At 54.6% G+C, this 13431-nt stretch overlaps 4 protein-coding genes across 4 annotated transcripts; 2 read left to right on the top strand and 2 right to left on the bottom strand.

Annotated features, from left to right (window-relative positions):
• Window positions 1-1124: 1124 nt before the first annotated feature.
• Window positions 1125-1562, bottom strand: A1O7_04298 (uncharacterized protein). Its single transcript, XM_007758309.1, has one exon. It carries the CDS (start codon window positions 1505-1507, stop codon window positions 1304-1306), a length of 204 nt encoding a protein of 67 aa, XP_007756499.1. The 5' UTR covers window positions 1508-1562; the 3' UTR covers window positions 1125-1303.
• Window positions 1563-1648: 86 nt separating this feature from the next.
• On the bottom strand, window positions 1649-3899 carry A1O7_04297 (uncharacterized protein; the record flags this gene model as incomplete). Its single annotated transcript, XM_007758308.1, has 2 exons — window positions 1649-1707; window positions 1781-3899. The coding sequence occupies 2 exons, from the start codon at window positions 3897-3899 to the stop codon at window positions 1649-1651; spliced, it is 2178 nt and encodes a 725-aa protein (XP_007756498.1).
• A 696-nt stretch (window positions 3900-4595) lies between these two features.
• A1O7_04296 (uncharacterized protein) lies at window positions 4596-6341 on the top strand (the record flags this gene model as incomplete). The annotated part of the gene is made up of 2 exons (XM_007758307.1): window positions 4596-5339; window positions 5403-6341. The coding sequence occupies 2 exons, from the start codon at window positions 4596-4598 to the stop codon at window positions 6339-6341; spliced, it is 1683 nt and encodes a 560-aa protein (XP_007756497.1).
• A 4266-nt stretch (window positions 6342-10607) lies between these two features.
• On the top strand, window positions 10608-12504 carry A1O7_04295 (uncharacterized protein; the record flags this gene model as incomplete). The annotated part of the gene is made up of 4 exons (XM_007758306.1): window positions 10608-10761; window positions 10811-11493; window positions 11570-11887; window positions 11947-12504. 4 exons carry the CDS (start codon window positions 10608-10610, stop codon window positions 12502-12504), a joined length of 1713 nt encoding a protein of 570 aa, XP_007756496.1.
• Between the last annotated feature and the right edge of the window lie 927 nt (window positions 12505-13431).

The raw sequence follows: 13431 nt of genomic DNA, 5'->3' as shown, positions 1-13431 counted from the left end.
CTAGAGACGTACCAGCCAGCTCCGCTCCAGCTCCTTGCGGAATACTCGCTCCGAATGTCGGTGAAACATGAAAGGATCGCGTTTTAAGAGAGGTCAATACACGGCCACAAGTCACCGTCGAACACATCAAGCAAACGTTCATGCGCAGCTAGATCGGCAACAGTGGCATCTCGCGGTCCGCCTGGCTTGTTTCTCGCTCCTCATGGGCTAACCATTCAGCATCTCAGACGGTCGAGGTTGACGGAGTCGCGTGGGATTGGTCTCTTCGCACTCAGAACGCAGTGATAATCGCCCTTCACCATCAAAGCAATTTGGGTGGCCACCCCCACTGTCATTGAGTAGTGTGGTACATTGCCAGAAGTGTCTGTCCCCGCAAATGGAGTCCTTTGGGCGGGTAACGCCAGGAAGACAGCTCAACCAACTTTGTCTTCGTGGACACGGCCCTGTCACAATTCGTATCATCTTCGGCGGTATCGCCATCGCGCCATCTGCTCCCTCGACCAGGGCGGGTCCTTTAGATCATCTTCGGAGACGAACGGCCCAGCACCGCGGAAAAGCAAATGAGTGCGTGCTGAAGAGCCGAATGTCACCGAATGTCACGGGTGGAACTTCCTGCTCTGAACGTACAACCAAGCCCTCCACCAACTAGTCGTCATTACCGTATTGATCTATGCAGACTGCTCGACGTAGCTGCGGTGAAGCTAGCCGCAGGGCGGCTTGGTCCCTGTCCCTCAATGGCCCAGCTGCCGAAGCGGTACTTGCAAACCTGCCGGAAGTCGTCCCCAGATACCTCATCCACAGCAGGGACACCCAGTTGAAAATGATTCCACACAAGTTGCTCTTGGGTTTGGAGTGCCGGGAGAGGAAGGTCGTATGACATTGCTCAGTGGAAGGTGGGTACCATGAACTCGCGTTTGGAGGGAAAACTGTCTCCCATGAGCTGAGACGATAAGGATCACCTTGTTCCAGAGAGTTGAGATGCTCAAGGGCGCCAAGGATTATCATTGGTAAAAGGCTGTGTCTGGGATATACCCCTAGTCTACCGGCCCTTCCAGTCAAAACATAAAAGGTATGGCTGGAAGCATCCCGTCCCATCATTGGTTTCTCGTCTTGTTCCATCTGCTCTCTGAAAGGCGCTCACCCTTTTTGAAGTGACCTGCAACGTGCTCGACACGATCTTGCCAGGTCGCGTTTGCAATGTCACAAAATGGACATACCAAATGTTCCGTAGGCACATCCACGGCACGGCCATCATAAAGATTCTGGGTGAGACGGGGATGATGCACAAGACGCACATGCTGTATCAAGGCGTCCTTGCGGAAGTACGTCCTGTCTTTCTCGGGCCGCGCCCAGCATTCTTCGAAACGGTGCGAACAGTGGCCGAGGTGTAGGTGCTCCCAGCATACAGGACATTTGCCATAATCGGAGTGACGGTTGCCACCCTCGACGGAGAATGCCAACGGCTCGCACACCCACACCTTTGGTGGTGCATGACGAGCCTGTTCATGTCGTAGCCATCCGTACTTCGAGTAGAAACCCATCCCGCAGAATGTGCATTGATAAGAGGAGTCGCCAGAAGATTTTACACGGACTCTGGATTTTGAAACTTCCCGCAACTCGGCCTCCCCTGGCTTGCAAGTATCTGTAGTTATAGATCCCCCGAAGTCCGGGGACGGCTCAAAACAATCGAAAAGACATTGCCCGCGACTGCAGTTATGGTTAGCGCCATCGAAAGGACTCTGACTATCGGGCGTCATAAGCAGCTGTCCTAGAACCCCACCATTGGATCTTTCAGGAGGCGTAGGGAGCCGATCCCGGCCCCAAGCTGCAGTCGGTGGAGAAGTGGATGCGACTCCTGGTGATGTTCCTCCATAGGCGACTCTGCGCCCCTTCCGAGGCCCAAACGTCAGGTAGCTGGAGCAGGATGCTACAGAAGCAGCACCACTTGAACCTCCAAGTGACTCTGCGTAACGGTAAGGGCTTCCCGCTCCGTTTTGAGTAGTTGCAGCTGACCCATTCCAGCCGAAGTCTTGATTTCCAGCACCTGGCGACTGGTCCGGCTGCAATCCACTCGCGCCATAGCTATGCTGCTGGTGGCCACTGTCGACCTTCCCAGCACTGCTCCTGCGCTGTAATGAAGGCTGGGCCGCCGGCCTCAGTTTCGGGTGGCGCCGAATTTGGTGACGGTATAGGTTGTACGAAAATGTGAAGCTGTGACTACAATAAAGGCACTTAAAAGGCCCTTTGCTTGAGAAATGGGACTGGCAATGCCTCTTCAACTGCGCGATTTTTGCAAACGAGTGCGAACAGATTCTGCAAATATGAGGCTCGGCGTTATTGAGTTCAGGTGGCGCATGGCTAGAAGCAACTTCTCCCGGGTCTTTAGAACCAGTAGCCTCATCCTGCAACGGCTGTGGGGATGTAAAGACAGCACTCACTTCAGTGTTGCGGTTCTGGTTGGCATGGGTTCCGGCCAAGGATGATTCATTTGAGCCAGCATGTTCCGAAGATCGACCACGCACATCAAGAGAAGTGATAGGGTCAGCAGTCCCAGATGAGAGCTGGCCCAGAAAGTGATCGCAGTGGCCATATCCATTCAGAGCTCTTCCTCCCCGGCGGCATTCAGCACCTTGCATGTCTGGAGCTGGTTCGCGGTCGCGCTCAGACTCATTCAGTGCTTCAAAACCGCAAGGATCGGTGGGTAAAAGCTCTAGCCATCGTTCGACGCCCCAGTCTTGAAGATACCACATAGGCTCGAGGTACGCTGTCTCTCCACGGCCATCATTGCTGTTCCTGCTGTTGGACTTTGGGATAGACCAAGGACTACCGGGATGACTTGGCAGGCCCACCTGCAGGGAATATTTCCCGTTGGTAGCCGACTGAGCGCCACAACTTCGTGGTAGAAACAGGTCGAGAAAGCCAGCCATGCTCGAGGGCGGAGGGCAGCTGCTGGGTCTGTTCAGACTTGCTGCAGCTGCGCTGGTTCCACGCCAACCAGACCCGAGGGTGTACACATCTTTCAGAAGGCTGTAGCGCTTCTTCAAGCAACCGAAAGACCACATTTTGCCAGTCCTTGTGCCTGTCAGGGAACGACAGGCCCTTCCTTGCATCTCGAACTCATGATGAGAGGAAGCGTGCTCCGGAGGCCCATGCCGTCTTAGCTCTGGTCCTTGCTGGGGATGGGCCTGACTGGGAGCCATGACCTCTTCGCCGCCGATGCTGCCCGCTTCTTCCAGCTTGAGCCTTGTGAGCTTCCTTTGGCGTGTCCTCGCGAACCACCTTTCAACCTGACGGACCGACAAGCCAGTAGAGTTTGCCAGACTCGCCTTTATTTCTGGGCTTGGAAATGGATCTGCCAAATTTCGAGACAGCCAGTCTTCAAGTACCTCCGTCTGAAATTGGGTAAAAGCGGACTTCTTTCCCACGACTTTCACCTTCCTTTTGGGCGAATCAGTATCATGCGACGTGGTAGAACAGGGTCTTGTTCTCTTCCTGTGCAATAGAGGAGCTTGAGGCTCTGCCGACCAGAGCTCAGGAGTAGGGTTTCCAGGCTCCATATAGGTACGAAAAGTCATTTCGTTGAGGAACTCGTCTTGTTGGGCGATTGTGTTGTTTAGGAAGTCATCAATGTCTGGCATGAGGAAGTCATCGTCACAAACAGTGTTCTCGAGCGATGGGAGGGAAGGTGGCAAATCAGGCAGTTGTGCGGCTGAGATATAGGTCGAGGAACATGGATCGGACGATCCATTATTGTGGGCGTATGCATCCACGGCATGGCTGAATGCACCCACATCACCCACGGTGACCGCAGGACTGTTGAAAAAGCCATTCACTCCCGGATCCGAGCTGAGAAGGAGATCTTCCCATAGGGGCTGTGACCCTGGGGCGTCGGTATTCATCTTCGCAAGGCTGGGTGCCTCTCGATCATGGCCGTCACTTCGGACGTCTTTATCTGATCCCTAGCAATCACGGTGCAACATGATCACGGTAGCCCGCTCAATCTGAATAATGCCAGGCGTGTGAATGGGAGGATACAGGGAAGGAAGGGCCGAAGAACAAACTGACGTGTTTATGTTCTTCGAGGCAGGACAGGTACTGAGTTTCAGGGTGACCAATCAGCAAGATCGAGCTTGCGAGTCGGGCCTGCCTGGCATTCAAGGTGCTCGCTTAACGAGGCCAATCATTGTCGGTAGCGGGATGCATCGCGAGGCTGCGAGTGTCCAGTAGACGCAGTGGCCCGCCGTAGTCTCAGCCTTGCTTCACCGGCGGAGCATACAACCGGGCCAAAAATAAGCCCAGAACAATCTTCACATTTTGAGCCTCATTTCCCGCCGCCACCTCTATTCAAGAGCGCGGCTATTCTCTATTGTTCTTACGTTATGCATGGATAGACTTATATCGCCGAGCTAGATGGGTTGGGGTATACTGGACAATAACGCTCTCACCCACAATCTAGGAGCGCACTTTGCAAAGCCCGTTCTCCTGAAGCTGCTCACACCATCATCGACTTTCTCATTCCTCGCGTGACCGACGAGGATCTTGAGTATCGTCGCTGTTCAACGCCCTTCCAAGTGCACAGGCCGACAGAATCCACCATGACAGCTTCCCCGTATCACATGCCCTCCACAGGCTGCGAACATCTCAAACCTGCCACAATCAAGAAAATCGTGGCCTTCCGCAACGAATCAAATGCCATCGACGCCGACTTTGCGAACTACAGCTGTCTCTCGTGCAGCTTTACTGGCAGCTTCTCCATGCTGGAGAAACATTTCAACAAGACGAAGCACGAGTTTTCCGTCTCCACGAGATCCGTGTGGTGTGGGCAATGCAACGACCTCGTCTACGATCCAGCGTTATTAGTCAGCAACGGCCGGACCGTTAGCGCAATCAGCAGTAAACCAGTCGTCAATGGCGTGAAGCGAAAACTGGTAGAGTCCAACGGCGGGGAGGACGACTCTTACTTGACGACCAACACGTCGCAACGCCCGTGTGGTCGGACGGGAGTGCGCGGACTGTACAATCTCGGGGAGACGTGCTACATGAACGCCGTCCTACAGATGATGGTGCACAACCCGCTGCTGGCCAGCTACTTCTTGGGGATGGGCCACTCCATCCACACGTGTCCGATCAACCGCGAGCTGGAGGGCAAGAAGGAGAAAGGCAACGAGTCAGAGGAGGAGCAGCAGGACGATGATGGCGTTAGCTCCGACGAGAAGAAAGAACTGCCCAGTTGTGTGGCGTGTGGGATGACCGAAGTCTTCTCCGACGTGACGATGGTGGACCAGCCGATCCCTGCGCAGGCCGTCAACTTGCTCTTTGCGAGCTGGAAGAACATCCAGGTAAGTTGGCGCAGCGGCGTGTTCTCGTGCCATTTTCTCTGCAACTAACGCACACCTCCACAGCACATGTCCGGCAAAGGCCAACAAGACGCGCAAGAGTGGTTCATGTGCATCGTCGACCGCCTGCACGAGGGCGTCGCCCAGTACGTGCCCTCCTCCGACAACAAAACCGCCAACGCCGCCTCCACGCCCAGCAAACAGTGCGTGTGTTTCTTCCATAAAGTTTTCTACGGCCGCTACAACAGCCAAATCACCTGCGATACGTGCCACACGGTCTCGTCAACAGAGGACGAATTCTCCAGCATCAGCCTCGACTTCAAGAAGCAGGTCAAGAAGCGCAAAAAGGCAGCCAAGGAGGCGGCCGCGAAAGAAGCAGCCGCGGCCAAGGAAACGACCAAGGACGACGCGACCCCGAAGAAGGACATCAAGAAGGATACTGCCAGCGCCGACGACCTGCGCATCCAGATCCCCACCCTGCGCGACATGCTGCGCGCGTTCACGGCGCCGGAGCCCCTCTCGCCGGACCAGTACCACTGCACGAGCTGCAACGACAAGCGGTCGGCCAAGAAACAGACGCGTATCCGCAAATTACCTGCCCTTCTTTGCGTGCACGTCAAGCGATTCGGCATGACCAGCACGTTTGGGCCCGAAAAGTACGAAGGCAAGATGGATTTCAGCCTCACGCTCGACATGGCGCCGTATACGACCCGGCCGCCGCCCAAGAACGGCGAGCACAAACGCGACGCACGGGCGAAGAATGGTGGCAGTGGTGGCGGCGGCGGTGGCAGCAAGAAAGACAACGAGTTCCTGTACGATCTTGATTGCGTCGTGGTTCATCAGGGCGAGCACGCGCAGAACGGGCATTACTTTGCCTTTTGCCGGCAGGATAACAAGTGGTTCCGGTTCGATGATGAGATTGTGAGTGCCACGACCACGGAGGACGTGATGCGCCAGGAGGCGTACCTGCTGTTTTATTCCCTCAGGAGTCTCGAGAGGGTATGAGGGCGACGTTCGTCATTTGCGCGAGGTTGGCAAAGCATTGTGTTGATAAGGTACGAGGCACGGAGTGGCATCGCATCGCATTGCTACAGGAACGGATGGCTACGTCAATGGGAAACGAAACATAGACATGCGAAACAGGGGGAGAAAGGGACGCAGGATACGTACCTGCATATGTGGTATGAGTCGGTAATGTATGGGTGCTATGCTACGTGGTCCTGCGCAGCGTCCCCTTCGTATACACAACCGGCACAGCTGGCACAATACTGTGTACATACAGTAGGACACAGTAAGCTTACATACGAGCTTTGGTTCATTTCCCTGTGCGTGTGCGCCAAAGTGACTTCGGTATCCTGGGGAGTAGGCCGTGTCGCGGTACTGCGCATTCGACAGTGTGCTGTGCTAATGTAGCTGTACACCACAGTACTTCTTGCAGGTCTGGGCAAACTCGATGCGTTCGGTATATATCTCTGGGGAGCTTGGTCGCCCACAGACCATGTAGAGCCCTTGATAGGGTCTTGGGCCGGATGCTCAGGCATACAAGTACCCACGGCACGCGCGGCCTGAGTGATGATATCCTACCGCCAAGGCCTTGGTCGACAGTGCATCTCATGCCTGCGTAGTACGTACTGTGGATAGGCCCTGGGTAGGGTACTTTATATGCAACACTGTGTGTGGAAGCATGGATGCGTGGAAGTCATGCTGAAGTTACACAGTTCGATGTCTCCCCAGCGCTCCTACTAGTGGACCGCCATCAATTACGTGCATAATTGAGACCCGAATACGCTGACGAATCGGGCCTTGATTATCTGGGCAATCTGCCATCTGTTGGAGGGACGCGAGGTGCCTAAGGGATACCTAAGGGATGGGTGTACTGTGGTATGGTTGCCATACCTAGGTAGTGATCGGTGTTCGTACCGTGCTAAGGGTTGAAGCCGCCGATTTGTTCCGGCCTACATATGCGTAGGACCGTGTAGGATCAGGGGTTCTAGACTCTTGAAACTCGTCGGTGGTGATCGATGTCGAATGATTGCATAAAATTGTGCATGTGATGCTTGCCGATGTACGTGAAGGGGCGTCGACATCTGGTTGCCATGGCGGCGTCCTTGTGACCACCTGCAGGGTACCGATGCAGGCACATAGGAGAATTGGTGGAACAAGACTTTGACTTCCTCATCAGTGTGTGGTACGGCGTACGGAGTACTCGGTAGAGGGTGGTATGAGGGGAAGTGGGGGTGTTCGTCTTCGAATGAGGCTCTAGTCACAAGGATTGTCGGTGCCGAAACAGAATTTGGTGCCCTTGAATTACTCCGCGGTGAACACTGGATACCATCTTGATGCGTGCCGCGTAGTATTTTGGCGCACGGTATTGGATGAAGGATCTGGCCATAGCGTCTCGAGATAGACTACTTCGGGATCGTCCGACCATGCGGCGGCTGCAATTCAGTTGGCGGTCAGTTCTCGGATTAGACGGCACTGCGACTGGGTGATATGAGCAAGGCTCGGAGCCTCGGAGATGTTCTCGACCGAAAGGTACGTTGCACAGAGCTGCACAAAGACTGCACTAATTAAGAAAGTCTCCTGACTGTTAGAGTTCCAATGACAAAGTCGAAGCTTTCTGCATCGCATCGTAGTGGTCGATGATCGGCACCATTTTTCCATTGCCCCTTCCAAGCTGTGAATCATCATGATCGAGAAGAATGGATCTGGACCCTCTTCTCCGAAATTTCGTACGAGCACCGAGCAATTACTGTCTCTGAGTGAATCACACCTCGTAGCGGCGACAGTCGCTATCGGTCTGCTAGACCGCCCCAGCCACCGTTACCGTCAGGATTCAAGAAGATGAGCCCAGCCGCCGAGAGATTGGCACTGCGGAGGTGATGACTCCGTGTTCGGTAGTGCAAACGAAGCAGCGCCTAGGCGATCATGTTGGTCGTCAGTATTCCATGTCCTTCGAAGCCTACGGAGTACTCAGTGAGGCATTTTGCTGCCAGCTAGCGCAATCGATTAGGTGTTTCGAATGCTGATTTATCGAAGTAGCGCGCAGAGAAGAGTACTTCGAGCAATATGATATCTACTTGAGGTTAGGGTGCGCCGATGTATACCGACGAGTCGATGTGGTCGGACACCAGGGCGGCCGTGACGTGGCCCAGCGATTGGTGGGAACGCAAAGGTGGGTTGTGGGAGGAAAGGCACGAGAATGATGGAATATTACAATAGGTCGGCAAGGAGTCGGACAGGAACAGGCGGTATCCTCAATAAGCGAGGGAAGAAGGCCGGTCATACGCCTGTGAAACGAATGGACGTACGACAGATACGAATGTGTAGAGCATGAATTGTTCGTTGTCAAGAGCCACAATCTTATGGAAGGCGCTTGAAAGGCCTCGAGCGAAAGGCTGCCAGTTGCGATCTACTCAGAGCATTACGAGGTACATACTGTGCAGAAGTGATTTGGGGAACCCATCCGTTGCTGATCCCGCCGAACATGTGCTCCGTATGTGTCGCATTCTCCCCGCCACCAACCCTTGTCGTGCCAACGTCGATGGTTGACTGCTCTTCGCACCTCGCACGTTCATACCCGGCCGCTGAGTCACCGCTCTTCTCCTCTCTCTCGCATGTTTCCCAAATCGAGGCTCTCCAGCATCGCGATCTATCACAAGATCAGGCTGCCAGCAATTGGACCACTTGTCACACCACGGGCTCGAACCACTTGCTAATTTCAGTGGTTATTGACAAACCCAATGCTGCACCCGGCTGGACTATCCGGAGCCATCTACCTCGCACGCTCCATGGTTGTTTGACCAGAATTGTTCATGTCCGCTCGCTTTGCCAGCAATTGAATCATGTCAGTAAATTTCGACGCCGTTGCGGAATGGTTCGGGATGTCCTGTTCCTGGACATGGTGGAGAGCATCCCATGTCTTCCATGTGCTGATGTCATGGAGACTTTACACGGTAGTGATGACTGAGAGTAAACGACACGGAGGAAGATTCGGGAAACTCTCGTCTTGAGGGCCAGATTGCGGAGACAGGTTATTCAGGATGGAGCGCGAGCGCAAAAATATTCTTTGATTGCGCTGGAGAATCAGGACCCGGTTGAGCCGCCGAGTTTGTCAGCCGAGCAAATTCTGTCACAGCAGCGTGACTCGGTGAGGTTATGGGATCCTCCGTATGGGCGGCCGCTAGCTAGCCGTGGTGGGACCCTGGTCACACTCTCACTCAAAGTACCCTGGAAACATCATCGAGGCATTCAGGTACCTGTTGCGAGTACGACGACGAGGTGTTCCCGGATAGTACCACAGTCAAGTGGTATGAGTCGAAGCACTTCTTCGTCAGTCCATACGATCGCTGGAAGTGAGATCCTCGCCTGAAGAGATCCAGCGGCTTAAGCGACCGTACGAGTGAGTTTCGATCTGACGTGCACCCCAACTACTTCGTACTGGTAGCCTGACAGCCTGGCGTGGGCACCCCCGACGCCTGCTGTGCGTACTCGTAGGGCCCAGAGGCGGGCCTAAGTCGTGGGGATCTTGGCATGATTTGCCGTTCCGGGCTGCGGCCAATACGCAGTAGTGGCCAAGTGCGTCAGGACTCTGGGCGCTAATGCAGCAGCAGGCCTCGTCCATCCGACCTTTCTGGCTTTGCCCTTCCTGTCGCCGGTCGGCGATAAGAGGCACAGGCCACATGCAACTATTCTTTCGCGCATCCGAGAAATCCGGCCGACCATTCCCAAGATGCTCCAGTTGATGCCACCGCCGATGCCATACCGAAAGCTGTTGCGCTGTTGCTGACCTATTCGTCCGGCCTCGCGCGTTGCTGCCTGTGGGCGCATCTCCCCTCCGATCGCTCGCGCGCTGGCGATGAGCTGCTCTCGGGATTTTAATACTAGCCCGTGACCAGTGTATGTCGAAGTCTGTATGATATCCTCCCCTTCTTGTCCTCTTATACTCCTCACTGCTGCCTCTGTCCTGCCTCATCACCTGTCTTCGCACGCAACCCTCATCTTCACCTCGTTCTCGTGTCACCTCCGCCGTTGTCGTACTCGCCGTGACACCGTTGCGAGACCAGCCGCGTTCCCTTCTACCACTGACTCTTACTCTCCTTTCCCGGGGACCGAGGCATCGAGCCGAGTGGCTTTGGTGGTGCAAGAGAAGGAGAGTGCAGACATTAGAAAACGTGCGGCCGGATGGGTGTGTCGAGATGGACCGTGGCAGCTGTGCTGCTCCAACTGGCCTCACAGACATTAGCCCACGGTCACGATGGGGGTCATGACATGGACGTGAAGAAGCCTGAGGCACCTCAGCACAAGGGCGGTCAGGTCGATCCGTATGACATGCCTAGCTATGCTGGCCACGGCGAACACCAGACCCAGATCTTTGCGCATATCGCCCTGATGGTGTTAGCATGGTTCTTCATCTTGCCAATAGGTGAGTCAGAAGTCATGGGGACGGGAGAGGCAGGCACTGATTGAGTCAGCATCCATGTTCAGTATTGCGCGGTCGAGATACGCTCTCCCAGTCCAATTCCTGTTCCTCGTCGTCAATGGCCTCGGACTGCTGTTTGGTATCGTGTACAACATCAATACTCCAGACCTGTATGTGCATAATGCTCATCATAGAATTGGCTGGATTGCCACGTGGATGGTGACGGCTCTGGTCATCACAAACTTGCTGTTCTTCTACTCGCGGAGAGGGAAGCAATCCACAGATCCAGCAGATGAAAGGGCCGCCTTCTTGCCCGTGTCCGTCGAGAACATGGCGCAGCATAACTCGCAGCCATATGCTGAATACCGCTGGTCCGGGCATGGCCGGCAGCACAGCTCAGACTCATCCACTCTTCATAGCCGTGACGATTCCCCAACCGTTGTGGGCCGACGAGATACGTTTGACGAATTTGAGAAGCCGGCGCCGGAGCCGGAGCCGGAGCCGGAGGACGACGAAGAATTGCCAACTCCGCAGCGACCTAGCCGACGGTTGCGGTGGTTGCGCATCGACCGCATTGCGTTTGTCGACAGGTACTTGTCTCCGAGACTCTTGAATCTGTCTCCGACCAAAGCCTTTCAAGCCATCAAGTTCGTGTACAACGTGTTGGATAGACTGATTCTGCTCCTCGGATTCATTACCATGGTGACGGGGTTCGTGACCTACTGTGGCCTTTTCGTGAGTGCCCCTGCCCGCCACAGTCGGGCGCAGTCTCCATTTTGGTAGTGAAGTGACTAACAAACAAACACAACAGAGAGCAAACAACGTCTTCACAGGCCTCGCCCACTTTATCAAGGGAGGAATCTTCTTCTGGTACGGCTTGCTCACACTTGGACGTTGGATGGGCTGCTTTGCCGATCTAGGCTGGGCTTGGAATGTCAAGCCGAGCCGCGACGAAGTGGCCCAATGGAAGTCCAAGATTCCGTCGGCTGAGTTCACGGAATCCTTCGTCATCTGGCTGTATGGCGCGAGCAACGTCTTCCTCGAGCACCTGGCCGCCTGGGGTCATGAATGGACTGCACAGGATTTCGAGCATGTTTCGATTGCCGTCATGTTCTTTGGCGGTGGCTTGGTAAGTTGGATTCTTCCATACGCCCCGGGGGATCACTATGCTAATACACCCTTGTCCAGTGCGGCATGCTCGCCGAGTCCTCCACGATAAGACGGTACCTCAATACCGTCGTCGACCAGATGCCCGCGCGAAAAGACGTCCACGAGAGTGATTCCTTTGCATTGCGGGAGATGCCCAAACAATATACCACGTCTCTCAATCCGATGCCGGCACTCATTATCATCCTCCTGGGTGTCATGATGTCGTCGCATCATCAAGACTCCATGGTCGCGACCCAGGTACACTCTCAATGGGGCATCTTGCTTGTCGGCTTCGGAGTGGCCCGCATCTGCACCTACCTCCTCATGTTCCTCTCGCCTCCCAGGTCCATCTATCCCGCCCGACCACCGACTGAACTGGTGGCCTCTTTCTGCCTGATTAGTGGCGGCATCATCTTCTGTGCCAGTGCCAGAGACATCGTCCACTACATGGAGCGGACGGGGCTCATGGCCATGTTCGTCTTGACCGTCACTTGCGGTTTCACGGCCTTTATCATGGCATACGAGATCATCGTACTGTCGCTCAAGGGCTGGGCCACCAGGAAGGAGCGCAAGGCCCTTGTATCCCCCAAGTTTTGAGTCGCCGTCAACGCCACCAACGCAGACACTCAAGATCCCGTGTCCCAATCCTTCAAACCTGCCGATCGGTAGCGCTGAGATGGTCGCGGATCGACTCCGCACAATGACCCAGCCGAGTTAATATCGACTAACGACATCAACTCGCCACTTCACACTCACATTTGTCACGGCAATCTCACCCCACGACTGTACAGTCTCTTATGGACCACAAAGCCTGCTGGACAGAAAAAGATACCCTGACCCTCATCCCTATTTGTTTATACGACTTGATTACGGAGTATTACCGACACCGGAGCAGATTATAATGGGCTGAAGCGGACGAGCGAAGGGGGGGATCGACGTCGATTCATATTATATACCCTTGCTTTCACCGCATGATACCCCTGGGACCGGAACCATGATTAACGACCAACACATGGCATGCGGGTCACGGCATCTCATACCAGGCTAATAAGGCGTCTTTTGTGATCCAGGACTTGGAGCTCATGATACCCCCAACTCGATAGAGCTATTGATCGGATCTTTATAGCTTCTTTTCACTTGATGTGGCGGAGCGGACTGGTGCTCCTTATGAGCCCGGATGCATCATGCCATGGAAACATGCATATATGTCATAATTTACGTTCATACTCACCAGACTTGAGATTTCCTGCCTTTCGCCTGCCTGCCCTGGTGCTTTTGATTCCCCTGAAAGATTGTACTCCTTCTGCTTGATATCTTAATGAAACACAGCGAAAGTGTCATCACTTCATCACTCGTACAGTATCGTCATTCGCATGGGTCACCGGAAGCGCCCGGACCATATCCTTCCCCAAAGGTAGCCCGGGCAGCCCATGTGCCGTGTAAAGAAAGAATGAAAGGATGTCGTCGCTCCCTCCCGCCCTTTGCGGCCATTCCCACAAGCCATTCTTACTCCGTATATACATG

The sequence above is a fragment of the Cladophialophora yegresii genome (genome assembly GCF_000585515.1).
Source record: "Cladophialophora yegresii CBS 114405 chromosome Unknown aczIN-supercont1.3, whole genome shotgun sequence".
NCBI lineage: Eukaryota > Fungi > Ascomycota > Eurotiomycetes > Chaetothyriales > Herpotrichiellaceae > Cladophialophora > Cladophialophora yegresii.
The sequence above is the reverse complement of the archived record's forward strand: the minus strand, read 5'-3'. Positions and strand labels throughout refer to the sequence as shown.